Source organism: Clupea harengus, chromosome 23 (assembly GCF_900700415.2).
Source record: "Clupea harengus chromosome 23, Ch_v2.0.2, whole genome shotgun sequence".
In the NCBI taxonomy this organism is placed as follows: domain Eukaryota; kingdom Metazoa; phylum Chordata; class Actinopteri; order Clupeiformes; family Clupeidae; genus Clupea; species Clupea harengus.
In genome coordinates, this window is record NC_045174.1 from 16,059,652 (window position 1) to 16,085,700 (window position 26,049).

Here is a 26,049-nt window from a genome sequence, read left to right on the forward strand (position 1 = left end):
AGCCTTTAATCTATCTCTCTCTCTCCTTCATCTCTCTCTCTTTCTCTCTCCATTATCTCTCCATCCGTCTCTCCATCTCTCTCTCTGGTCATCTTGGTTATTGCTGACTGGCTGATTCTTGTGGTCCAGTGGCATGAATCAGTCCCGTTTAAGGGAGATTTACGTCCGTCCGCCCCCCCAACACACACACACACACACACACACACACTCGCCCCCCCCCCCCCCCCCCCCACACACACACACACTTTATCTGAGCCCACTCTGTGAACTCATCCGCAGATTGGTTATTGATCAGACGAATCACAAAAAATGAATCAACCGGGCACCAGTCTTCCATACGTGGGTGTGTGTGTAAGTGTGTGTGTGTACATATGTGTATGTGTGTGTGTTTGTGTGTGTGTTTGTGTGTGTGTGTGTGTGTCTGTGGAATGGTAGACCTTTCACAGTTAGTGGCCTGGTCAGGCAAAGAAAAAAAAATAGGATGGGACAACAGCAGGTAAGAGGGGGAGAAAAAGGACAGAACGCAATTACAGTCATCTCAGATTGATTTACGAGACGCCATGGCTCCGGCATGGACAGTTTCATGGAAAAGGAAAACAGGCTTTGGGCTCTGAGGCACAGGCCTGGTCATCAGTAAAGGCTCCCATTCATTGGATTTGAGATTTGTAAATGCAGTCAGTTTAATCATACATATCAATGTTAAGTATTAGCGCAACCGTAGCAGTAGATAGGTAACCTTTTTTATGCCTTAATTGAAGATGATAAAATTCAAACAGAGATATTTATAACATATGGATTCACTATTGGCCAGATTTGTTTGTTTGTTTTTTTCTCAAATCCAGGGTTTAAACTGGATTACAGATTAAGTCCTGAACTCTCATTTGTCTAACATAGTCTCTTCATAAATTTTATTTACAGGAGGAAATTCATCTAATACATCTTTCTTCAATCCTCAGTCTTTGGATAGACAGACATTTTCTACATGAGATTACAGTAAAATATGCCATGAATACAACAATTCCCAGAATAATAAAGACTGTTCACTCTGGCACAGAAACACACGTCCCTCCCAAAGGAGTCTTTCTCCGTGGCAGCGAGAGACTATTTATTACGCGATTTAATGCCCCATTTCATTGCCCTGACTCCCTGGAGCATCAGCAGCGGTAGCAGCAGCAGCAGCAGCAGAGAGTGACCTCATATCTAACACTGGCTGACCGCCGCGCTGGTCGTCCACTGGCTGTGATGTCATTCCCTTTCATCATCACTCATCACTCTCCTGGCTCTGCTTCTCCGGAGCCTGTTATCATTTAACACCGGCGGGCATGACCACCAGATCACCTATGATTCACACCAAGTTTACACTCATAAAAAAAGAAAGAAAGAAAGGAAGAAAGAAAAAGAGACTATTACCCATACAATACGAGAGACAGGAGCATCCCATAAACCTTCCAGTAATGGCCAGTCTCTACAACCATAACAGCCAATCTCACAATAGCCATGTGTCCAAGCAGGGAATGATTGCTGGTCATTGTGGTCTTGCGTAGCATTATAGCCTGTCACTGTAGTATTGTGTAGCATTATACCCTGTCACTGTAGTCTTGTGTAGCATTATAACCTGTAACTGTAGATAGATAGATAGATAGATAGATAAATAGATAGATAGATAGATAGATAGATAGATAGATAGATAGATAGATAGATAGAGGATAGATAGATAGATAGATCATTGAAATCATGTTATGGCAAAGAGGAGCTGAAATCATTGGCACCTCTACTTCCATAACTGCCCAGTGGTTTCCTCCATTTAAGAGGAGCAAGGCAGGTCTTTCTGCCTCCTCTTCAGCTCTCGTACACTCTAAAGTGCACTCCAATTACCTCACAGACTTTGGATGTCTTGGGATGGAGCCAGGCAGGAAAGGAACAGGCCATTTCTTCCTAGATTGACTTAAAACGGAGGAGGCACTTAGGAAATGTACCTTTTTTTTTTGGTATGCAGAGAGTTCTGGGAAACAGTTAACTAATAGGGATCCATTGCCAGGCCAATTAGGCCCCAGAGGCTGTGTAAAAATGTTGCCAGACCACCCCCTTACCCTGGAAGCTCCTTCCCTCATAAATGCCAGTGGGATTATTATGGAGCCCCTCCGAAGACATAATACAGACAGGCTAGTTCTGCTTTAATTTAGCCATTTTAAGACTGGCAGGCAGAAACATGCCTGTGTGGTTTTTTCTTTTTTTAAATGTCAACGTCTAAATTCTTCAGGCACAGCAGTGTGAATGTATAGATGTGTAAACCTAAAAAAATTTACTTAAATCATTTTATATCCACATTTAAGACGCAACGGCCACTGTGACACAGTAACGTGAACGTGATATTTATCATCATGTGAATCTGTTAATTACCGAACTGCTTACGCCAATTAACGTGAGTATGTGCGTAGTGTCATCAACTTGAGTGACGCGAAGGTAATGCAGTAATTGGCCATTACACAGACTCAGTCTAGTCTTCAGGGTTTCCTCATACGTAAGCATTCATGTGGCGCTGATTAGGCATGAAACCACATTACTACCACATGTTGTGCTCTACACTTACGCTTATCTAGCACATTATTAAGTATAATACAGGGGGAACTGTAAATGCAACACTCTGCAAACTTCCCAGACAAGGCCTCATCTTCCGCTTGTGCTATTTGAGTGCTTTCACTCGGGATTAGAAACAAAATGGTGAAGGAATTACATTTTCATTCGTATAAATTTGGTTTCTTAGCTGTTAACCAGTAGGTGGGTTCCAGTATCTCAGGTGGGTTCTAGTAGCTCAGGTGGGTTCCAGCAGCTCAGGAGAGTTCCAGTAGCTTAGACAAGGGTACTGGACCATATACTCTCACAGCTCCCCTAGAGGTGAACAATGGAAGTGTAAACCTGCGTGGTCCAGGTGGAAAGGAATACAGGAAGCATCAGGAGTATTACCTGAACAGAGCTGATAAACCTATATGCGTAGTCGGCCCTAATCTCTTCTAGATAAGGCACCATGGAAATGTTTATAACTGAGTGTCATGGTAACACAGAGCTTTTTTTGTGATGGGCTTTGACATGAAGCATCACCACTGCTGTGAAGTGCTTGCGTTGTGGAAGGAAACATAAATACTGTGCTGCACTGTGAGTTGCTTTGGACTGAAATGTGTACATACAGCATAAAGGCTAATGATCTTAGCCCCAATCACCAGGTGCTGGACTACTGTGCCAAAGCAATCACCAGGTGCTGGACCACTGTGCCAAAGCTTGCCAAACGGGGCAAAATGTGACACAACAGTGGCTAAACGTGGGTCATAGTGTCACGACTCACAATATCAGACAACTTCTTTGGGAAGGTAAACCTTAGTAAACGTTGGTAAGGTTAAACATAGTAAATACTGTTAAGGTAAACCTAAGTAACCGTTGGTAAGGTAAACATAAGTAAGGTAAACATAAGTGTCAGGATTCTGGGGCCCGTTCGTCGTAAGGGCTGAAGCTAAGTTAATCAATTGTCCTTTTAGCCCGTTAACATTAGCGAGCTGATTGAGAACAGCAAATATCGGTTCGTCAATGGCTCATCCGCCTCCAAATCATGTGGTTAATTTCAACCAGGCTAAACTTATCAGGGCAATTGCGCGTGCACGTCCTACTTCAAAAGGCAGGAAAGGTCGATCACCAAAACAATGATTTTCTAACGGTATAATGGTTCTAAACTCAAAGAAAATGGCTCTTTTTTTTTCTCCGCTGGCGAGCAGGAGATGAACATGAACGCTTATGAAGAATACAAGACCATAATCATGGCAAAATTCAACACCGCCACCGTTGTGAGAGCAAAAGACAAAGCGGTGTGTGAGAATGTCTATACGGTGATATATATATATGAATCTGGAACGGCAAGTGTGATGTAGTACAGAGGACACCGCTTATGGTTGGAATCTGCAAGGTTGCTAGTTCGATTGCCCTCACCTCCTACTGCGGTGTAGTTTTACATTTCCTTGTAAGTCGCTCTGAATAAAAGCGTGTGTTGAATGACTAAATGTAAATGTATTAATAACAAATGCAATAAATTGAAGCAGTGAAAATAAATTGTGTGTATTTCTCTCTATTCTTATCATGAGTCCACCTTAATCATTTTCTACAATAATGATATGCTATGGTGTACTAATAACACTGTCATATAATTATGAGTGCTTTGTTTTCCGCATCGCCGACACTACAAAAATGTACCACTCGCAAAAAAGCGCAAGACAGTCAATGTTCGACTGTGGTGTTTGCAATAAATGACGGTCTTGTAAATTAATTATTCCTTGTCGGCTGAATCGGTAGCGCTCATACAAGAACTCATCATGATGGAATAATGGATCTTGGCGATCGCAAAGAACTCTCTCCCTACGCTAATCTAACTATCTAATATGGCTCCTTGGTCAATGGGATCCCTCCTTTTTCCGGGGGTGTGGCAAGCTTATCCAGCTACACTTAAGTTAGCCTGCACTGGAGCAGGTTAGTGCTAATTGATATGTTACTATGGTGATTTATCGAAAGTTACTTCCACGAACTAAAAAGAGTTTTTTTTATCTTAGCCTGAAAATTAGCTCGCTAAACCGCTTAGCGAGCTACGACGAATACCCCCCTGCTCTGTCCGTTTTGTGTTTGTCTATTTTGTCACGTGCTTCTTGTGTGTGTTTTATGCAGTGTTGTATAGTAGCGAGGTAGAAATAGAAATAAATAGAAAGTAGAAATACTTCGTTACTGTCCTTAAGTCGTTTTTTTGGATATCTGTACTTTGCTTTACTACTTATATTTCTGTTTACTTCTACTTATACTTCGCTACATTTTGCAAAGAAAACTGATACTTTTACTCCGATACATTTCCCCTGAAACCTTCGTTACTCATTACAAATTCAAATCATCTTTAGAAAAATAATGAATCATGAGAGTGATGAGACCAACGACGGGGACAGTGGTAGAACACAGACTGCAAGCAGGTTTGGCGAATCAGTGGTCCTAGGGCACGTTAATGCGCTATTGACCGTTCGCAAAAGCCCCGCCCCCTTAGTTAGTGTTGCTACCTTTTGAACTCACTCATGCACAACACTGTCTGTCAGTGTCAGTGATTCTTTTTGGAGTAATATCTCCGCGATATTCTCCAGAACAAGGCAAAATGGACTGCAATATGCAGTGGAAGGATATATCCAAAACATTAAAATTAACAACGAAGGGGACACAACAATAATCGAAGCAAAAGCATACAGGTCTCAATAAAAAAATTAGAAACCCCACGACCTCTTCATGAAATGCCACCAGCACAACCTTGTAGACTAGTCATGTTATTTCACCGCTGGGCTAGCTACCTACAAAGATTATTATTATTCTTTATTCCATCTCTGGCGAGGTATCTAGCTAGCTAGCTAGGATGGTGACAATCTAAAGTACAGTACAGTAACGTAGCAGTGTGGATCAAGATAGCTGCTAGTAACGTTATTGTTCAAGGGATGTGTGTGCATGTTGCTGAAAGTATTTCACAGTCACTGTACTGATAACTTGCTTGTAAAACTGATGATCCTGCTATGGCTTTGTATCAGATCGCCAGGTTATTGCTCTCAGGTTGTGCCTTATGCATACCTTGGGATACTCAGGAGTAGGTTGCCCATTCACAAAATGTTACAATGTGCTGCTTTAGTATTGCCTATTGTGTTTAAATTGTGTTCAAAAAAGGTCCAGTTCATAAGTATGCTCATTCTAGTCAGAATAAACTTCATAATTCTCAAAATTCTGTCCCTTTGCTTTTTTATTAGCAGCATTTACTTGTATTTTCACTTTCAATACTTAAGTACATTTAATATCAGAAAATTACTTTTGATACTTAAGTACAGTAAAGATCAGATACTTTAAGACTTTTACTCAAGTAGTATTCTAAAAGGTTACTTTTACTTTTACTTGAGTCATTGTCCAGTAAGGTATCTTTACTTTTACTCAAGTATGGCTTTTGGGTACTTTATACACCACTGGTTTTATGCCATGTGTTTCCCCTGTGTTTGTTTATTATTTCCATGTGCTCCTTTGTTGTCGTTCTGAACTCCTCCCCCACCTGCCTTCCACCACGTCCTGGTTTTTTCCATCACCTACCACACCTGCCTCGTTAATCACCCGGTTTGTTCCCCTGATTGGTTTCTCCTGTGTCTTGTAAATGCCCCTTGTTTAGTTCACCTGGAGGTAAGTAGTGGAAGTGTGAGTCTGATGTGGCTGCTGGTGGGACAGGAGTCGATGGGACTCAGTGGGGGTCCTCTCTCTCCCTGCTCCTCCAGTGGGTGTCCTCTCCCTCCTCCGGGGGCTGAGCGTGGGGGCTGCTGGTCAGTCCTAATGTTCCCCCATCGACCCCCAGCTCCAGTCCATCTCCGACCCCCATTTCTCATCCAGCTCTACCACTCTCTCTCTACACACACATAAACACTCCCATACACACACACACACACTTGACAAACTAATATAAACACACACACTCTCTCTCTCTTTCTCAAACACATACACACACACATTGTTTTTCACAATGATAAGTACCAAGTTGACCACTCCTAAATCTACTAGTGCTACTAGTGCTTGCTACTATGGCAACCTGCAAAGGTGTCCCAGCTACTGGTGGCGTGCAAAAGCTTCGACTTCACAGGCCTACACACACACACACACACACACACACACACACACACACACACACACACACACACACACACACACATGCAGATGTACAGTATACAACATAAGTGAATACACCCCTGTGCAGTATATCACATAAATGTCATATGGTTCAAAATCGTATCACCTCTCAATAATTGCATTATTTCTAGAGTTGACAAGTGGAATATTTCCTCTTATGAGCAATTAAAAACAAATACTTTAGAAAGACTATATTGAAAAAAGATACCTCAGAGTAGAAACTCAATGCAACCAACGTGACTGTATATCTGAGCAAAGGGAGTAACTAATTATTTAAGGGACGTTAAAATGCATTACTGTATGCATATGTACAGTACAGATATCACAATACATCATTATATTCATAATGTAAAGCACAAATATTTCAATGCATCATTATATTCATATTGTAAAGTACAAATATTCCAATGCATTTCTGTATGCATATGTACATTCTGGAATTCTACTGTAGGACTTCTATATGTATGTACACAGCATGTCTACTCTGCAGTGTAGGTCGAACACATTGCTGATCCTTGAACACAGACCTGAGCTGATTTGCGTGACTGAGTATTTTACTGGAGCATTATGGCCCTTTTATTTTTGCCTGGTTGACCAGGACGTCCACTGGAGATTTAAGTTGGTCTCTGAAGACCACAGGACATGCCAGGAAAATCATCAACATCTGCTTTAAACAACACGCAGGAACCACACTGGAAGAGGACACTTTTACACACTTTTGTGAGTGGACAACTAGTTGCTGGAAACTTACAGCACAGGGTCTATAAGTCTGTGTGTCACCTGGGAAATGTGTTGTTGTATCTTATTGTTTGCACGCACACACACACACACACACACACACACACACACACACACACACACACACACACACACACACACACACACACACACCTTGTATACTGTATATTGCTTGTTTTTGTCTGTAAGTGGTTTTTGCATGGTGCAGTGTCTGTCAATAATCTGTGTTGTCTGTACATTGTCTAGCTTGAGAGTTAGTTATGGTGGCTGGCCAGAACAGAAGTCCTGGTATGTGTTGAAATACTTGGCCCATAAAACAGATTGGGATTCTGGCACTGAATCTGCTTTGGTGCCTTGCTCTAAACTCTCTGAGGTAAAGAGGATAGGAGAAGGAGGGAGAGAGAGAGAGAGGGAGAGAGAGAGAGTGGGAGAGAGAGGGGGTGAGAGGGAGGAGGGAGAGAAAGAGGGGGTAGGTAAAGAGGAAAGAAGAAGGAGGGAGAGAGAGAGAGAGGGAGAGAGAACGAGGGGGAGAGAGAGGGGGGGTAAAGAGGAGATGAGAAGGAGGGAGAGAGAGAGAGTGAGAGAGAGGAGAGGAGAGGAGAAGGAGGGAGAGGCAGAGAGAGAGAGAGAGAAAGGGGGAGAGAGGGGGGGTAAAGAGGAGAGGAGAAGGCGGGAGAGAGAGAGGAGAGGAGAAGGAGGGAGAGCAAAAGAGAGAGAGAGGGAGGGAGAGAGAGAGGGAGGGGGGTGTAAAGAGGAGAGGAGAGAAGGAGAGTTCAGTGCGGTGCTCTGCCAGTTCAGGTTGTATATTTGATCTTTTTGACAACAAGGCTGTAAAGTAATGAACAATAAGTAATGAATAAGCTACTAATAAGGAAGAGGATAAGAGAAGGATAGATAGAGAAGGGGGGGTACACTTGGCATGATGTATTAATGCGTAATGGAACTAACACTTATCTTTTGCTGGGACATGTTAAGAATCACTCACATAGCGCACACACACACGCACCCGCACGCACACGCACGCACCGCACGCACGCACGCACGCACGCACGCACGCACGCACGCACGCACGCACGCACGCACGCAAGCACGCACGCACGCACACACATCATGCACATAGCTCTAGTGGTGCACTTGATCTGTTTGACAACAAGCTACTAATAAGTGGGAACTTTGACACCATGAGGAAGATTAGATTAGATTAGATTAGATTCAACTTTAATGTCATTGCACAGAGTACTGAGACAACAAAATGCAGTTTAGCATCTAACCAGAAGTGCAAAATAAGCAGAAAAGTGCAGAGTATGTACATAGGTATGTATAGTGGTAATATATAAATAAATAAGATATATACAGTATGAAATAATATATATGAAGTATGAACCGTATTGACCATATAACAGTGGTTAGACTGCGAACATGAGCAGCAATACCAGTAGGTAGTGCAGATGTGATATAAGTATATATAAAGTACAGGTGTAAGTATAGGTAATTGTGGTAGTAGTAGAAGTTATATACAGAATAAGGTAAGAGGCATGATATGATATAGACATGATGAATACACTATGGACAAGATATGTATATAAATAAATACAAATATGAATACACTATAGGTGGGAAATGTGCAGTAGTTTAAAAAAACAGTCTAGTGCAAATGGGGAGGTACAGTCACTAGAAGAAAGTGTGTGAGGGGGTAACCAGGGGGGGCTATTACTGTGGTGCAGAGTTCAGAGTTCAGCAGGGTGACAGCCGCAGGGAAGAAGCTGTTCCTGAATCTGCGGGTCCAGGAACGGAGGGCCCTGTAGCGTCTCCCAGAGGGGAGGAGGGCAAACGGTCTGTGGCTGGGGTGAGAGCTGTCCCTGAGGATGCTGCGCGCCCTCCGCAGACATCTTATGCGCTGGACAGCCTCAATGGTGGGAAGTGAGGAACCCGTGATGTGTTGGGCAGTTTTCATCACCTTGTGAAGTGGTCCGCAACAGATCAGCTGCCATACCACACTGTGATGCAGTTGGTAAGGATGCTTTCGATGGTGCAGCGGTATGAGTTCACCAGAATCTAAGGAAACAGATAGGCCTACTTCAGTCTCCTCAGGAAGAAGAGACGCTGGTGAGCCTTCTTGACCAGGGTTGAGGTGTTGAGGGTCCAAGAGAGGTCCTCAGAGATGTGGACACCCAGGAACTTAAAGCTGGCGACACTGGGTGGTGACACTGTTGATGCTGGTGTTGATAAAGTCCAGAACAGAGGAGGCATAGGCATCAATATCCGTGTGGGAGTCCATTGCGACCTGAGTTGCAAACACACTCCAGTCTGTGTGTTGAAACCCGGAGCTGTAGTGCAGAGTCTGCTCCCTCTGGCCTCAGTTTAACTGTCCTCACCGTAGGTTTCACACGTTTGATGAGTGGTGTGTATTTGAGGAGTAGGAACAAAGAGAGGTGGTCAGACTGTCCTAGGTGGGGGAGGGGGACGGCTTTGTAAGCATCAGCCAAGCATCAGTCCAAAACAGAGCAACACAGAGAAACTTTATGGAAGAAGAACTTATTCAGTGTTTGAGCTGTCTTCTTGTGTGGGAACATGTGTGTTGAATGAATCCCATGTGAATGATGCACAACATATTTTCAGTGCCCCAGGGACCAGTTTAGGGATGTATTGGTTGTATTCTGTCTGGTATGAGTGCCCTGGGAGAGGACTTTTGCTGGGACATGTTAAGAATCATGCACATAGCTCTCAGTAGTAAGTAAAACAAGTCTTAGTTTCAGATTGTGTACTTGATCTTTTTGACAACAAGGCCGTAAAGTAATGGACAATGAGTAATGAATAAGCTACAACTTTGATGTCATAAGGAAGAGCCCCAAACCTTTTCTGGCGTACCTCATCATAGTTTGTTTGATAACCGGACTCTGCAGAAGGAGTCATAAACGACAATGATAGATAAGCAATTGAAATGTTTGTGTCACTTCCTGAATGTTATCATGATAGGAATAACCTTATTACCAGGACGTGGTCCTTCTCACCTTTCTGATACACGTGATTCACAATACAATGACGGGGCAAAAGTCTGAGATCACAAACAGAGTTGGTCAGGACAGGTCATGAAGCCTGCACTCACGAATCAGAAAATAACAATGTATGAACCAGTAACACAAAAAATCCTAAAGTGTCCAAGATCCTAGTTAATCCCAAAAATACAGAATCCCAGAACTGAGTAAAGAACAAGACTAGAACCAACATGCACAGACCGTGGCTTGATGGCAGGATAATTCCACAAGAACTGAATCCCTGAGCACGGTTTAAATACAATTAGTCAATAGCCGTGTTCCATTATCGGGCCAAACCCAGTGGCCAGTTCGTGCCAAGGCCAGTTGCATCCACATTGTTACTTTCGGGGCTTGATCGTGTCTTCTTGGAGCTTCACTGAAGCCTGCGGCCTGCCAGGCACTTTTGGCTTGGCTAACTGGTGCTTGAGGCCTGTTAAGGTGTGATGGGATATAATTTATACCATATATTGAAGATTCAGTCTTAGGTTTTAGTCAGTCAAGATCCAGGTTTTAATCTTATACAGTGGTGGCCAACCAAGGGAGACAAAGCCTGAAAGTCCACTCATAGCTTCACCTCAGACTCGTCTGACTTATTCCTTCAGGGATCTGTTCTTAAAAAGCTGAGTTTAGGGGTGTTACCGTCTATTCAAATAAGCCATGGGTGCAGGGCTCTTTGGTCTTACCTTCCCCCCCCAGGTCGATACAATGTCGCACCTCACTCCCCTGGTCAAAATCAAGTATATTTGTCGTGCCGTGGAGTTACTCTCCACAAGAATATAAAACTAGATCCACAGGCAACACACAGATGAACTAGATTTATCACAAAGGTTTATTTCAATAAGCACAAAGTAAATACAGGACTGTAAAACGGTAGACAGATGTAATAGGGCAACACCGGCAGTTAATCCCCCAACTAACAGGCAAAAGCTAGAGAACCCAATTCTGCCCCTACATATAAATATAAATTTATATAAATATCATGCAACCCACAGCAAGTTAAGTGACACAACACAGCATCAAATGCACATCACACGATGGAAGTAAGTATATAAAATCCACGTCAATTTATCAAGGCAAAAATGTTATAGTGAATTCATTCCACACCAGAGGGGGGCAGGAAAGGCAATTAACTTAAGGTCAGCAGGTGGCAGTAAACTGTTATTGATGTCCCCCAGCCCGACCCATATAAACAGTCCTGCACAATATAAAATAAGTCCGTACTGGTCGGCGACCTCTACCGACCAGTAAATAAAACAATACAAATATAGCTCACACAAAGAAGCCACCAACCCACTGGCCAATAGCCTATTAGTGTCTGCAGTCCATGGGATCCAGACCGGTGACGTCACGTTTGTGCGAGATGGAATCGCGCAGTCTGGAGCACTGCGAATGCACCCTGGTCGTCACAGCAGCACAGTGGCTTGAGGATCCGCCTCCAAGCTACAATGAATGAGGAACCACAACACAGCAACTCAGTGCGCGGCTAGGCTATACCAAGCTGATCAGATACACAGTGACACGGCAGGGATTTAGCAGACTGGAACTATTACTTCCCTTTCCAAGATGAGTTGAGAGCGTAGCAAGTTAAATCATCCGTCGCTCGTCCTCACGCTCCACTTCCTGGTTGTAGCCCTTGACAGATGCCGGTCTCCCAGTCGGCGCTGCACATCACTAAAAACAACACGGAAATCAGGGCACGATCCGCCACTACACGAGCGGCTATAAAAGCAACAAATGCGGGGAATAACAGTGCAGACGTTCCTTAATCAAACACTTAGCTTGCGTTGTGTTGATCGCTCTCCGACGTGGGTCACTCCACTGTTATCCCTGGCCGCTTCCATAATCTCCTCCCCCCTTTAATAATGGTCGTCCCGACCATCCGTCATGCTAATGCCCAAACCTTGCAGGAGGCACCCCGCGGCTGGGTCTTTCAGAGCGCCTGAGCACAGGCACAAGACCCTCAGCCTCTTCTGCCTCTGCTAGATCACCCCCTTGTTTCACTGGATCCGCTACCTGTACTTCCACCCCGGTCTGGTCTTGGTTTTGGGTAGGACCTGGGCGCCCTGTGCTATATTGGAGATTAATAGGCCAAAACCCTACCTCATTCTGCAGAGCCGCTCTGGGTCGGTCCTCCTCCCTGTCCATGGTCCAGCCCCCAGGACAGGGGCGCAGGTTGTTGCGGTGGATGGTGCGTGTGGGTCCGTCTTTGCCTTCTGGCCGAATCTCATAAACAGGTTGTTCTGGGTTAAGCTGGGATACCACCACAAAAGGCGTTGGAACCCAGAAAGGGCCCAACTTCCCTCTGGCCCTCCACCTAAAGTTCTTGCAGAGCACCCGTTCTCCAGGTAGTAGGGGGAGGGCCTTGGCCCTGCGGTTGTAGCGACGCTGATCCCAGTCTGGCCGCCGTTGGGCATGACCTTGCACTTGCTGATAAGCTGCCACCAACTGCTTCCGGTGCTGTACCACCCAACTGTCCATACTACCCTGTAGTTGCGGTAGGGAGATACCCTGGGCCATGTCTACTGGTAGCCGAGCATGCCTTCCATAGAGGACATAGAAGGGTGCGAGGCCTGTAGAGCTGTGCGGTGTGTTGTTATAGGCCTGCAGCAGGTATGGCAGGCGATCGACCCAGTGTGCTTGGCCCTCCTGGTCAAACGTGTTTAACAAGCCCAAGAGGGTCTGGTTAAACCGCTCACAAGCCCCATTGCCTTGAGGGTGGTATGGGGTCGTCCGGCTCTTGGTGCAGCCGTACACTGGGCAAAGCTCTCTAACTAGCTCGGATTCAAACGCACCCAAAATTGAAATTGGCCAACTGGGCCGCCCAACGTTGCTCGGTTGCACCCAAATTCGCTGTCTGGAGGTGAGTCAAGGGGCGGTTATCTGTGAAGACTTTAAACATTGCCCCCCCACAGGTAATCCTTAAATTTATCTGTGATCGCCCACTTTAGGGCAAGCAACTCCAGCTTAAAGGAACTATAGTTTCTATCGTTTCGCTCCGCTGCGCTGCGACTTGCATAGGCGATCACCCTTTCCTTCCCCTCCTGCACCTGAGAGAGCACAGCCCCTAGGCCTTGGAAACTTGCATCTGTATAGAGACGGAAGGGGGCCGTGAAATCTGCATATGCCAGGACAGGGGCCTGGAGGAGAACCCCCTTGAGTTTCTCAAATGCCGCTTGACAGGCCGGTGTCCAAGTGACGGCTGCTGTCTTCTTCCCTCCCGTACCCTGAAGCAAGTTATTCAGTGGCGACGCGATCTTGGAGAATCCCTTAACAAAACGTCTGTAATATCCCGCGAATCCCAAGAAGGAGCGGACATCTCTGACTGTGGTGGGGACAGGCCACTCCCGCACGGCCGCGGTCTTCTCCGGATCCACAGCCACTCCCTCCTTACTCACAATGTGGCCAAGGGAGGTCACCTCCCGCCGGAAGAGACGGCACTTCTGGGGTTGCAGTTTAAGGCCATGATGGTGAAGCCGCTCGAAGACTTGCTCTAGGTGGGCCAAATGACTATCAAAGTCCAGGGAATAGAGGATGACATCGTCAAAGGTAGATTAACAGAAAGTCGTGGACCCGCTCTCCCAGACACCTTTGCATGAGGCGCTGGAAGGTAGCGGGTGCATTATATAGACCGAATGGCATCCTCTCCCACTGGTAGAGACCCATAGGTGTTGCGAAGGCAGTCTTCTCCTTGTCCTGCGGGTCGACTTCGACCTGCCAGTAGCCACTGGCCAGGTCAAGGGTCGAGTACCACGCGGCTTTCTTCAGGCTTGTCAGTGATTCCTCGATCCGAGGGAGGGGGAATGCATCTTTATGAGTCACAGCGTTGAGTTTCCTACTGCGGCCCAGGGACTGGAACTCTCTGTGACTATTCCGCTAGCCAACATCCCCTGGAGCAGGGTACGCAGCTCGGTGTACAAACTGGGGGGGACAGGCCTGTAGCGTTCCCGTATTGGGGGTGCATCAGCTGTTGGGATCTGATGCATCACCACTTTGGTCTGTCCGTAGTCTTCCTCGTGGGCGGCAAAGACACAGGACCATCTTCGGAGCAGGTCGGTCAGTCTTTCTTGCTAGCCTACGGTCAACCCATCCCCCTGTAGAGAAACGGCAGGGTGGTTGCTGGTCTGTGCACACAGGGCGTACGTCAACCTCGATTTCTGAGCCACCTTTGGGACGCAATACCAATTGCTTCTGGTCTTGGACATCGGCTGGGCTTACCTGTGTGACTTGGGCCAATGACTTGCGGGAGGGTAGTTCCACGGGATAGGGGTGTGGGTTACATATCCGGAGGGGCACCTTGCCGGCCTTCATCTGCATCAACACAGAGCCCCCTGATGAATCATTGTCTCTAAGTGACGGCACTTGCAGAAACATAAATATACACATATAAAACCATACACATATACTGTACATATACATATACAGGGCACGACATATTCACCCAGGAACTGTTTACATGCTAGTTAAATCCAAATAAAAGTAACAATTATAACTAGGTATGAGATCATTGAATTATTGACTATGGCATATTCTGATTAATTATACCGGTCCCTTCAGGTGAAAGGCTAGCGGAGTCAGGCAAGAGAAATTCGGCGCCAAAAGAAGTGAACTTGTCAATATCAAATAACCTACATGCTACAAAATAACCTTAACAGATAATAAAACAAATGGAGAATTGTTGGAGCTGGTTAGCACGTGAAAATCTGGTCTCTGCTTAATATTTGGGCTGATAAAAATATGCAATGGTAGCTTGATTGAGTAAGGGGGAGTGAACAACGAACACGATTGTAATACTTTTTATAGGTGTCGTTCTGAAATGTCAAGTCGCCCAATTACCAGGGTATGCATCAACTACAACTCAAGTCTTTCAACTGAACTTGCCCTTGCCGTGAAGGAGCCAACCCAAACTGTGACACCATAAGCCAATCGTTAGCCTTCGATTCAGTTTTCAATTTCCTACAACATTACACACACAGTTCACTTTCTAAGACACAATGATCAGACCTTGAACACTTGTGTGCCTTTTGAAGCCACTGCCCTTCAAAATGGAAGATATGTATGAGAGTCCAGAGGGTGGATGCTGATGTGTTGCTGTGAAATGACCCAAATAGGAGGCTGGGTACAGTCACACATTCTCTTTATATGTATCATGTACTCTAAAACGGGTCGATTTTCTTTTTCTATACTTCTTACATACTATAAAACAGATACTACTATAAAATATTGTGTAAGATGGGGGCTTTGTGGTGCGAGCCAATAAGCCCCCCATGTACGGGCTACAATACCTGCGGGGACGCAGGTTCGATTCCGGCCTGATGTCGTTTCCCGATCCTCTCCCCTCACTTCCTGTCTAAATACTTCACTGTCCTATCCAAATAAAGGCTAAAAAAAAGCCCATGAATAAAATATTGTGTATGATGTCTTTCTATGTGGAACACTTTGAAATGCTTTTTTGGTACAACGTCTTTGTTAAAGTACTGTTACAACCCTCTGCACTAATAATGCCACATATGAGTGAAATATATTTCAGTTTGTTCTTATGATGTTAGGCCTCAGCTGGAAAAGGACCTAATCGCAGACCAGATGTAGACAAACTTAGGATTTATTCTCAAAAACACAGAAGTTCCGGGCAAAAACTCAGGATTCCAAAAGCACCAGAAAGACAGAATCTCTCACCATACTAACTTAACAGGACTGAAGACTAACATTCAAGTTACGAACCGACAGGGGACACAGGACAGACTGAACTTAAATAACACAGGGGGAACTAGACAACCAGACACAGGAGGAACCAATCAGGGAAACAAACCGGGTGATTAACGAGGCAGGTGTGGTAGCTGATGGAAAAAAACAGGACCTGGTGGAAGGCAGGTGGGGGCGGAGTTCAGAACGACAACAAAGAAGCACATGTAAATAATAAACAAACACAGGGAAACACATGGCATAAAACACACACAAGAAGCACGTGACGAAATAGACAAACACAAAACGGACTGAGCAGATTCCTGACAATGAACTTTAGAGACAAACTATTTTGTATTTGTGACACTGGCGGGTGGCTGTAAAGTATATGGACTATGAACTGTTTTCATTTTTCTTAGTTTATTAGCTCAAATATTAGCTCATCGTTAGACTGTATAAAAAGGAAGAACATCTTTCAAGAGCTTCAGAACAGAACTGTCGCCTAGTGTTCCACAACTCTAGAACCTTTTGGACATAAAGTACACCGCCAGGTAAGCGTAGCTCCTGGGTAACAATATTGTCTCTGAGTGAATCTCTCTGTATATTTACTTCCAGATGTTTTTCTGCCATGGCTTCAGGCACACCACACTTGCTCTGCAAAATGAGAGGCACAGTATAGCACATAGATTACATACATTAGGTAAATCCATTATCACGTTTGAACAGGCTTTTGTTGCATATATATGGTATACCTTTTGTTTTTATATGTCACTTTGACATCGTCAAACGTAATTGTCATTATTTTTTGACCCGGATGATTTTACATGTGACCAATGTATCACATATTTAAATGTATGTATTTCTGCAATTGTACTCTTTCTTGATGCAATCCATATGAATATTATTGTATGTCACCTCTTGTTTTGGCCAGCAACATGATCAACAAAGCCAGCTTTTTTCTCCTCTCTGCTCTCCTCATCTGCTGTGGAGCAGATGACAGAGGTAGGCCTATGCACTCTTGTTAATTACAAAAAAAAAATCAACTGATCATACACATAGGCCTGTAGATTTAAAGAGATATATATTTGGTTTTGAAGGTACAGAGGGCTCAGGACAGGAGATTGAGGTGCACTCTCTTGGTGAGTATTTCTTCTTTGGTCCCACAAAGGCCTCTGTTTCAATTATTTTTTGTTTTGTATTTTCTTTGCGTGGTCTTTTCATTTAGTCCTACACATTGGTTGAGTTGAGTATATTTTCAGAAGAAATAAAAAAAACTGAAATTTCTTAATAACTTGTTTTTTTTACTGTGTATCTGTTTGTGTTGCTGTGACATCTGTATCCAGATATGCTCACAGAGAACAGTGTGGGGAACAGTAGGGGGACTTGCCCTCTGTACTGGACTCCTTATGGCACCCGCTGTTTCCACTTTGTCTCCACAGCAAGAACTTGGGCCGAATCTGAGGTGTGTCCTATTTCTATCACATTCTTGTTTGTAATTAACTTGTATTCACTCTTTTACTACCACAAGAATTGATTATCAATCCGAAGACTGATGTGACTTGTATATCTTCAGGGGTGTTTCTGATATTTTGTCCATCTGATGTTTATCATGTCATCAACAAAACATCAACAGAAACTTGTTCTTGCAGCGTCACTGTGTGCTGATGGGAGGGAACCTGGCCTCAGTGCACAGCACAAACGAGTACAGTTTCATCCAGGAACTGATCCGCGAACAGACTGGCGGCACTCCTCGTACTTGGATCGGAGGATATGATGCTGTTCAGGTACAAGTATGACAGCAATTTATTCATCATAGTCATCTTTCTTTCCTAACATGAGCATGTTGAATACTACAACAGCAACACATGACAACACAATATGATGACACATACCAACATATGCTCAATTTAAAACAATATTCGGTTCAAAAGCAGATATCTAGGTTGACATGTTGTGTCTTTCTGTCAGGAGCGACTTTGGCTTTGGAGTGACGGGTCCAGGTTTCACTACACTTACTGGTATCAGGGCATGCCTGATAATTATGGTGGAGTGGAGCACTGTATGGATATGAATTTTGGAGGTACAGTCACCACTATTTACTGAAATGTTTTTGCTGTAATAAAAATCTTGAATCCCTTGTAATATCATTCCCTTATGAAATAACAGTATACCCCTAATACCATCTGCTAACTATATGTGCTTATTGTTGATTTTGTATCTCATTGCTATGCACTTTTTTTTAGCCCATTGCCGATGTTGCATATTATGGTGGTACAGTCTCCAACACGTAATGCATATGTGTCTGAAGTTTGTTTAGCCTTGGTAGTTCAATCAACTAATGTCTCTATGATGACGGAAATTTAATTTACATGAACTATTTATTACAATCATATTTATGTTAATCGTTTTAAAGTGACTTGCTTTGAAATATATATACATAGAAATCCAAATCATGTGGTAATTATGTCATCACTTTTTGTGAGATCATAGTGTAGTATATTGTCATTGTGCATTGCATTACAGTACCACAGTGGTAGATAGGAGGGACTTCAAAATTAACTATTGTATTAAAAGTAACCTGTTTTTCTTAGGTTCAAAGCTCTGGAATGATGCCCCATGTAAGCTTCTGTTTCCATCAGTGTGTGCCATGCGTCTGTGAGACTATGGAGGAGCTAACAGAAAATCCTTCAATTTCAAGCTCAAAAGCAAAAACCCACTGCCCTAAACACAGACTGGGATGGTGGTAGTACAAGCATCAAATAATCATAGTAAATCAATTATAAAAGTAAATAAATAGTTTTGCTTACAGTATACAGATGTGTTTTCTGTGTTTGTGTACATGTGTCTTTTATTTTCATATCACCATCATGACCGTTTCTAGACTCTTTTTAGGAGGGGCTTCAACCCACCTGTCTTTCATCTCAGCCCCCCACAAAACTATCAAGCAAATTACCTCCTAAAACAAAACATAATTTATTCACAATAGTAGCCTTCACATTGTTATTAGACGTTTTATAGTCTTCCTTGTCTTCTTAGACAAGGACAACAATAACATTAGGACATCATGGCATGTTAACATATACGTATGCATGCATTTCATACATGGGGAAAATGGTTGGAGAAGATGAAAAAGATGAATTGTTGTCAAAGTATTCATAATGTTTCCTGCTGAATAAAAACACCTTCTAAGAAGTAACAAACCATGAAACAGCCATCTCTTCTCAACTGAAATCACACACTTTGTAAATAGAGGTTAACTGAGGAAGTCACACTGAGATTCCCTGTTCTGGGTTTGGACTCGGACCCTAATCAGAGGAATGCAGATCATACAGCATGTAGGATACAGAGGCTTTACACTTGTGTGTTTTCTTTTTAAAATAGTAAAGAATACATACTCATGTACAGTACCAGTCAAAAGTTCGGACACACCTCATTCAATGTTTTTCTTAATTTTTTCGGAATTGGAGAGGGTCCAGTGTGGGTGGTAAACAGGTTTTGAGGTGAGCCAGGACCAGCCTCTCGAAGCACTTCATGATGGTGGGGGTGAGTGCAACAGGGCGGAAGTCATTAAGGCTTGCTGCAGTGGAGTGTTTTGGCACCGGCACGATGGAGGTGGTTTGAAAGCACGTGGGGACAGCTGCTTGGGGCCAGTGACAGGTTGAAGATGTCAGTCAGGACCTCAGTCAGCTGCCCAGCACAGGCCCTGAGCACGCGTCCGTGGATGCCATCAGGGCCAGCAGCCTTACGTGCATTAATCCTCAGTGCAGAAGTAGTGTTTAAGGAGCACAGCCTTGATGGCCGCCTCCTAGTTGTCCCTGTCAAATGGGCATAAAAGCTGTTAAGCTCATAAGGGAAGGAGGCGTTGCTTGTTTGGGGGTTGGTTTTGGTGGGTTTGTAGTCCGTTATGGCCTGGATGCCTTGCCACATGCATCGGGGTTGGAGTTGTTTTGAAGTGCCATTCAATCCTTAGTTTGTGGCAGTGCTTGGCCTTCTTGATGCCCCTCTTCAGGTCAGCCCTGGATGAACTGTAGGCCTGAGCATCACCTGATCTAAAATCAGTGTCGTGTGCCTTCAGCAGTAGGCGGACCGCTCTGTTTATCTATGGCTTCTGATTAGGGAATGTAGTGATTCGTTTGAGGGTGGTGACACTGTTGATGTTGGTGTTGATAAAGTCCAGAACAGAGGAGGCATAGGTGTCAATATCCGTGTGGGAGTCCAGTGTGGCCTGAGTGGCAATCACACTCCAGTCTGTGTGTTCAAAGCGGTTTAGGGATGTATTGGTTGTATTTTGTCTGGTATGAGTGCCCTGGGAGATGTTAAGAATCATGAACATAGCACTCACTAGTAAGTTAAACAAGTCTTAGTTTCAGGTTATGAACTTGATCTTTTTGACAACAAGGCTGTAAAGTAATGAACAATGAGTAATGAATAAGCTACAAGGGCGAACTTTGATGTCATAAGGAAGAGCCCCAAACGTTTTCTGGCGTACCTCATCATAGTTTGTTTGATAACAGGACTCTGCAGAAGGAGACATAAACGATAATGATAGATAAGCAATTGAAATGTTTGTGTCACTTCCTGAATGTTATCATGATAGGAATAACCTTATTACCAGGACGTGGTCCTTCTCACCTTTCTGATACACGTGATTCACAATACAATGACGGGGCAAAAGTCTGAGATCACAAACAGAGTTGGTCAGGACGGGTCATGAAGCCTGCACTCACGAATCAGAAAATAACAATGTATGAACCAGTAACACAAAAACAGAAAAATCCAAAAAGTACAAAATCTTAAAGTGTCCAAGATCCTAGTTAATCCCAAAAATACAGAATCCTAGAACTGAGTAAAGAACAAGTCTAGAACCATTATGCACAGACCATGGCTTGATGGCAGGATAATTCCACTAGAACTGAATCCTGAGCACGGTTTAAGTAAGGGATAATGTATTGTCCGGAGGTCATTATCCAAAAATAAATCCCGACGGGGCGAACAGCACAGCGCACAGCGCAGCTCACAAGGTTCACTTAAACCTTGCCGTGAAGGAGCCGATGCAAACTGTGACACCATAAGCCAATCGTTAGCCTTTGATTCAGCTTTCAATTTCATAAAACATTACACACACAGTTCACTTTCTAAGACACAATGATCAGACCTTGAACACTTGTGTGCCTTTTGAAGGCACTGCCCTTTAAAATGGAAGATATCTATGAGAGTCCAGAGGGTGGATGCTGATGAGTTGCTGTGAAATGACCCAAATAGGAGGCTGGGTACAGTCACACAGTCTCTTTACATGTATCATGTACTCTAAAACGGGCCAATTTTCTTTTTCCATACTTCTTACATACTATAAAACATATACTACTATAAAATATTGTGTATGATGTCTTTCTACGTGGAACACTTTGAAATGCTTTTTTGTTAAAACGTCTTTGTTAAAGTACTGTTAATTCAATTCAATTCAATTTTTATTTATATAGCGCCATAACAATACAATTGTCTCTAGGCGCTTTACAGAGCCCAGAGCCTGAACCCCCTTAGTGCAAGCACATTGGCAACACGGGCAAGAAAAAACTCCCTGTTAGTCAGGAAGGAACCTTAAGCAGAACCACGGCACATAAGGGGGGACCCATCTGCTTGAGGTCGGCCGGGTGGAGATAGGAAGGGGGGATGGGGGAGGGTTGTGTGGCAGAAGGGGATGGGAAACAACAGGTGTTGTACATATCCTGCATTTGGTAGGTGTACATAATATATATACAGACATCCGGTGATAAATACATGATACAAACAAGACCAGTTTAGTGGGTATACACTGTGCTGATAGGGTTACTGTTACAAGGGTCAGGGGAGTAGGAACAGAGAAACATGTCGATGGTGGCAATAATATATATTGTATATAAATGCTAGCATAGGGTATGAGGTAGAGTAAGTGTACGGCAGTGCGGTGGCGGTGGCAGTGGGTGCAATTGGCAGAGGGTTTCTACGGGTAGACCGGGTGGAGAGATTACAGCAGCGTCCCATAGCGAAGATAGTCTGGATTAGGAGAGAAAGAAAAAGAACAGAGTGAGTGGGTAGAGTTTGGCTGTCCATATGCGTAGTTGAGGAGTAGTGGGGATGAGGAGCAATGTTTCCACTTCCATCAGCAATTGGAACAAGCTACAAGGGAGAGAGAACATTTTTGTTAGTAGACATTTATTTCAGAAACAGATAAGGAGATACCTTTGGGTAGTAGATTTACAGTAGGCAATATGGCCATTTTATCAGTATTATTATAAGCATTAGCAATGTGATATGAGAGGAGAGGGAGAGAGAGAGAGAGAGAGAGAGAGAGAGGGAGAGGGGCTGCCTGGCTAGGTGTAAGGGAATATTATTTAATATATTATTTAGATTTTAGTCCAGTTTAGTTACAACCCTCTGCACTACAAATGCCACATATGTGTGAAATATATTTCAGTTTGCTCTTATGAACTTTAGAGGCAAACTATATTGTATTCGTGACACTGGCGGTCGGCTGTAAAGTATATGGACTATGAACTGTTCATTTTTCTTAGTTTATTAGCTTAAATATTAGCTCATCCTGTATAAAAAGGAAGAACATTTTTCAAGTGCTTCAGAACGGGACTGTCGCCTAGTGTTCCACAACTCTAGAACCTTTTGGACATAAAGTACACCGCCAGGTAAGCGTAGCTCCTGGGTAACAATATTGTCTCTGAGTGAATCTCTCTGTATATTTACTTCCAGATGTTTTCTGCCATGGCTTCAGGCACACCCACACTTCTCTGCAAAATGAGAGGCACAGTATACACATAGATTACATACATTAGGTAAATCCATTATCACGTTTGAATAGGCTTTTGTTGCATATATATGGTATACCTTTTGTTTTTATTTTCTACTTTGACGTCGTCTAACGTAATTGTCATTATCTTTTGACCTAGATGATTTTACAGGTGAGCAATGTATCACATATTTAAATGTATGTATATCTGTAATTATATTCTTTCTTGATGCAATCCATATGAATATTCTTGTATGTCACCTCTTGCTTTGGCCAGCAGCATGATCAACAAAGCCAGCTTTCTTCTCCTCTCTGCTCTCCTCATCTGCTGTGGAGCAGAAGACACAGGTAGGCCTATGCACTCTTGTCAATTACAAATAAACAATCAACTGATCATACACACAGGCCTGTAGATTTAAAGATATAATATATATTTGGTTTTGAAGGTACTGAGGGCTCAGAACAGGAGGTTGAGGTGCACTCTTTTGGTAAGTATTTTTTCTTTGGTCCCACAAAGGTCTCTGTTTCAATTTTTAATTTTTGCGTGGTCTTTTCATTTAGTCCTACACATTGGTTGAGTTGAGTATATTTTCAGGAGAAATAAAAAAACTGAAGAACTGAAATTTCTTAATAACTTATTTTGTACTGTGTATCTGTTTGTGTTGCTGTGACATCTGTATCCAGATATGCTCACAGAGAACAGTGTAGGGAACAGTAGGAGGACTTGCCCTCAGTACTGGACTCGTTATGGTACCCGCTGTTTCAAGTTTGTCTCCACAGCAAGAACTTGGGCCGAATCTGAGGTGTGTCCTATTTCTATCACATGAAAGACATTCTTGTTTGTCATGAACTTGTATTCACTCTTTCACTCTTTTCACAAATGGATTATCAATCAGAAGACTGATGTGACTTGTATGTCTTCAGGGGTGTTTCTGATATTTTGTCCACCCGTTGTTTATCAGTCCCATAATGTCATCAACAAAACTTCAGCAGAAACTTGTTCTTGCAGCGTTACTGTGTGGGGTTAAGAGGGAACCTGGCCTCGGTGCACAGCTCAGGTGAGCACCGTTTCATCAAGGATCTGATCCTTAGACAAGCTCGAGGCAATCCTCGTACTTGGATCGGAGGATATGATGCTACTCAGGTACAAGTATGACGGCTGCAAGTTATTGATCATAGTTATCTTTTTTCCTAACATGAGCATGTTGAATATTACAATGGCAACACATTACAACACAATATGATGACACATACCAACATACGCTCAGTTTAAAACAATAATCTGTTCAGAAGCAGATATCTTTTTAGGTTGACATTTTCTCTCTTTTTGTCAGGAGGGTCTGTGGCTTTGGAGTGATGCGTCCAGGTTTTACTACACTAGCTGGCATCGTGGTGAGCCTAATAATTATCGTGGAGCAGACCACTGTATCCATGTTAATTATGGAGGTACAGTCACCACTATTTACTGAAATGTTTCTGCTGCAATGAAAATCTTGAATTCTTTATAATATCATTCCCACACAGAATAATAGTATACCCCTGATCCTGAACTCTGTGAGCTTATTTATTGTTCACTTAGTATCTCATTGCTATAACACTTCTTAGCCCATTGCCAATGTTGCATATTATGGGGGGGTGCAGTGTGTGGCAGAAGGGGAAGGGAAACACCAAGTGGTAGATGTACACTGTATGCATTTGGTCGATGTACATAATATATATACAAACATCATATGATATATATATATACAAACATTGTATAATATACATTATATACAATTATTATACGGCTCTTCAGAATGTTTCAAAAAGTTCCGTTGATTTGAATGGGCCATCCCAACGTTCGCCGGTGAATATTTCCTGATATTCACCGCTGCGAAAAGATATTGACCGCTGTCATTGGCAACGTTTTTTTTTGCTTCTAATTCACATCTTTCATATCATTCCGCAAGTAGTCCGGTCATTTAACGTAACAGACTCATTGTAATTTGAAGTCAGCAAGTAATGGGTTGCTACGCAACACCTGAAACTTAAAAGTTCTATTTGCTTGAAGAACTATTTATTTCTTAGCGGAAATCATGAAACGGCAACTAAATCATTAAAAAGAGGTATTTTGGAGGAATGTCTTCTATATTTTTTGGCAAGTAACCGTATAATAAGCGGGATAATGTATTGTCCGTCGGTCATTATCCAAAAATAAATCCCTTCAGGACGAAATAACACCCCTCCGCTGTGCGTCGGGGTGTTGTTCGCCCCGTCGGGATTTATTTTTGGATAATGACCTCCGGACAATACATTATCCCTTACACATTATATGGTATGGTACATGATACATACAAAAACAGCTTAGTGTGTAAACAGTGTGCTAATACTGTTACAGGAGTAGGAAGTAGAAACAGAAAAACGAAAAACAGAAAAAGTCGGTGATGGCAATAATACTATATATTGCATATAAATGCTAGCATAGGGTGTGGGGCAGAGTAGGTGTACGGCAGTAGGGTGGTGATGGGTGCATATGGGCTGAGGGTTTCTGCAGGTAGATCGGGTGGAGAGACTACAGCAGTGTCCCATAGCAAAGATAGTCTAGACTAGGGGAGGAAGAAAGAGAGAGGGTGAGTGGGTAGAGTTTGGCTGTCAATATGCGTAGATGAGGAGCACTGATGCTGAGGAGCAATGTTTCCACATCCATCAGCATTTGGCCCATGCTATAAGGGAGCGAAAAACATTTTGATAAATATATAAGGAGATTAACAGTAGGTAATATGGCCATTTTATCAGTATTAATATAGGCATTAGCAATGTGATATAAAAGGAGAGGGCTGCCTGGGTAGGTGTATGGGAATATTATTAGCATTTAGTTTTGTTATGTTTAGTCATGGTTGGCTGACATGGGGCATGCAGATTTTAGTTAGGATGGCAGGATACACAACAGTGCTAACTGGCTGGAGACAGCCGTGACACGCGCTGTATACCCGGGATCCGTAAAGGCCTGTCACTGTCAAGTTTGCATCGCATTAGTGTACCAGAGTGGCAACTGCAGCACAATGGAGATAGGAGGGACTTCAAAATTATCTATTGTATTAAAAGCAACCTGTTTTTCTT

At 43.3% G+C, this 26,049-nt stretch overlaps 1 protein-coding gene across 2 annotated transcripts; it reads left to right on the plus strand.

The window, feature by feature from the left end:
• The first annotated feature begins 22,784 nt into the window (after positions 1–22,784).
• Positions 22,785–24,169, plus strand: LOC116218725 (ladderlectin-like). 2 transcript variants are annotated; one of them, XM_031561329.2, is made up of 5 exons: positions 22,785–22,849; positions 23,228–23,298; positions 23,397–23,438; positions 23,635–23,753; positions 23,960–24,169. In XM_031561329.2, the coding sequence occupies exons 2-5, from the start codon at positions 23,232–23,234 to the stop codon at positions 24,104–24,106; spliced, it is 375 nt and encodes a 124-aa protein (XP_031417189.1). In that variant the 5' UTR covers positions 22,785–22,849; positions 23,228–23,231; the 3' UTR covers positions 24,107–24,169. The 2 variants fall into 2 exon arrangements, with proteins under 2 accessions (XP_031417189.1, XP_031417188.1); XM_031561328.1 differs by having other exon boundaries at positions 23,231–23,298; positions 23,960–24,166.
• The last annotated feature ends 1,880 nt before the right edge of the window (positions 24,170–26,049 follow it).

Bases quoted from the DNA above. Each gene is read 5' to 3' on its own strand.
- LOC116218725 (XM_031561329.2), top strand. From the start codon at position 23,232: ATGATCAACAAAGCCAGCTTTCTTCTCCTCTCTGCTCTCCTCATCTGC. The intron at 23,439-23,634 runs GTAAGTATTTTT...ATCTGTATCCAG, and splicing joins GGTTGAGGTGCACTCTTTTG to ATATGCTCACAGAGAACAGT. The intron at 23,754-23,959 runs GTGTGTCCTATT...TTGTTCTTGCAG, and splicing joins GAACTTGGGCCGAATCTGAG to CGTTACTGTGTGGGGTTAAG.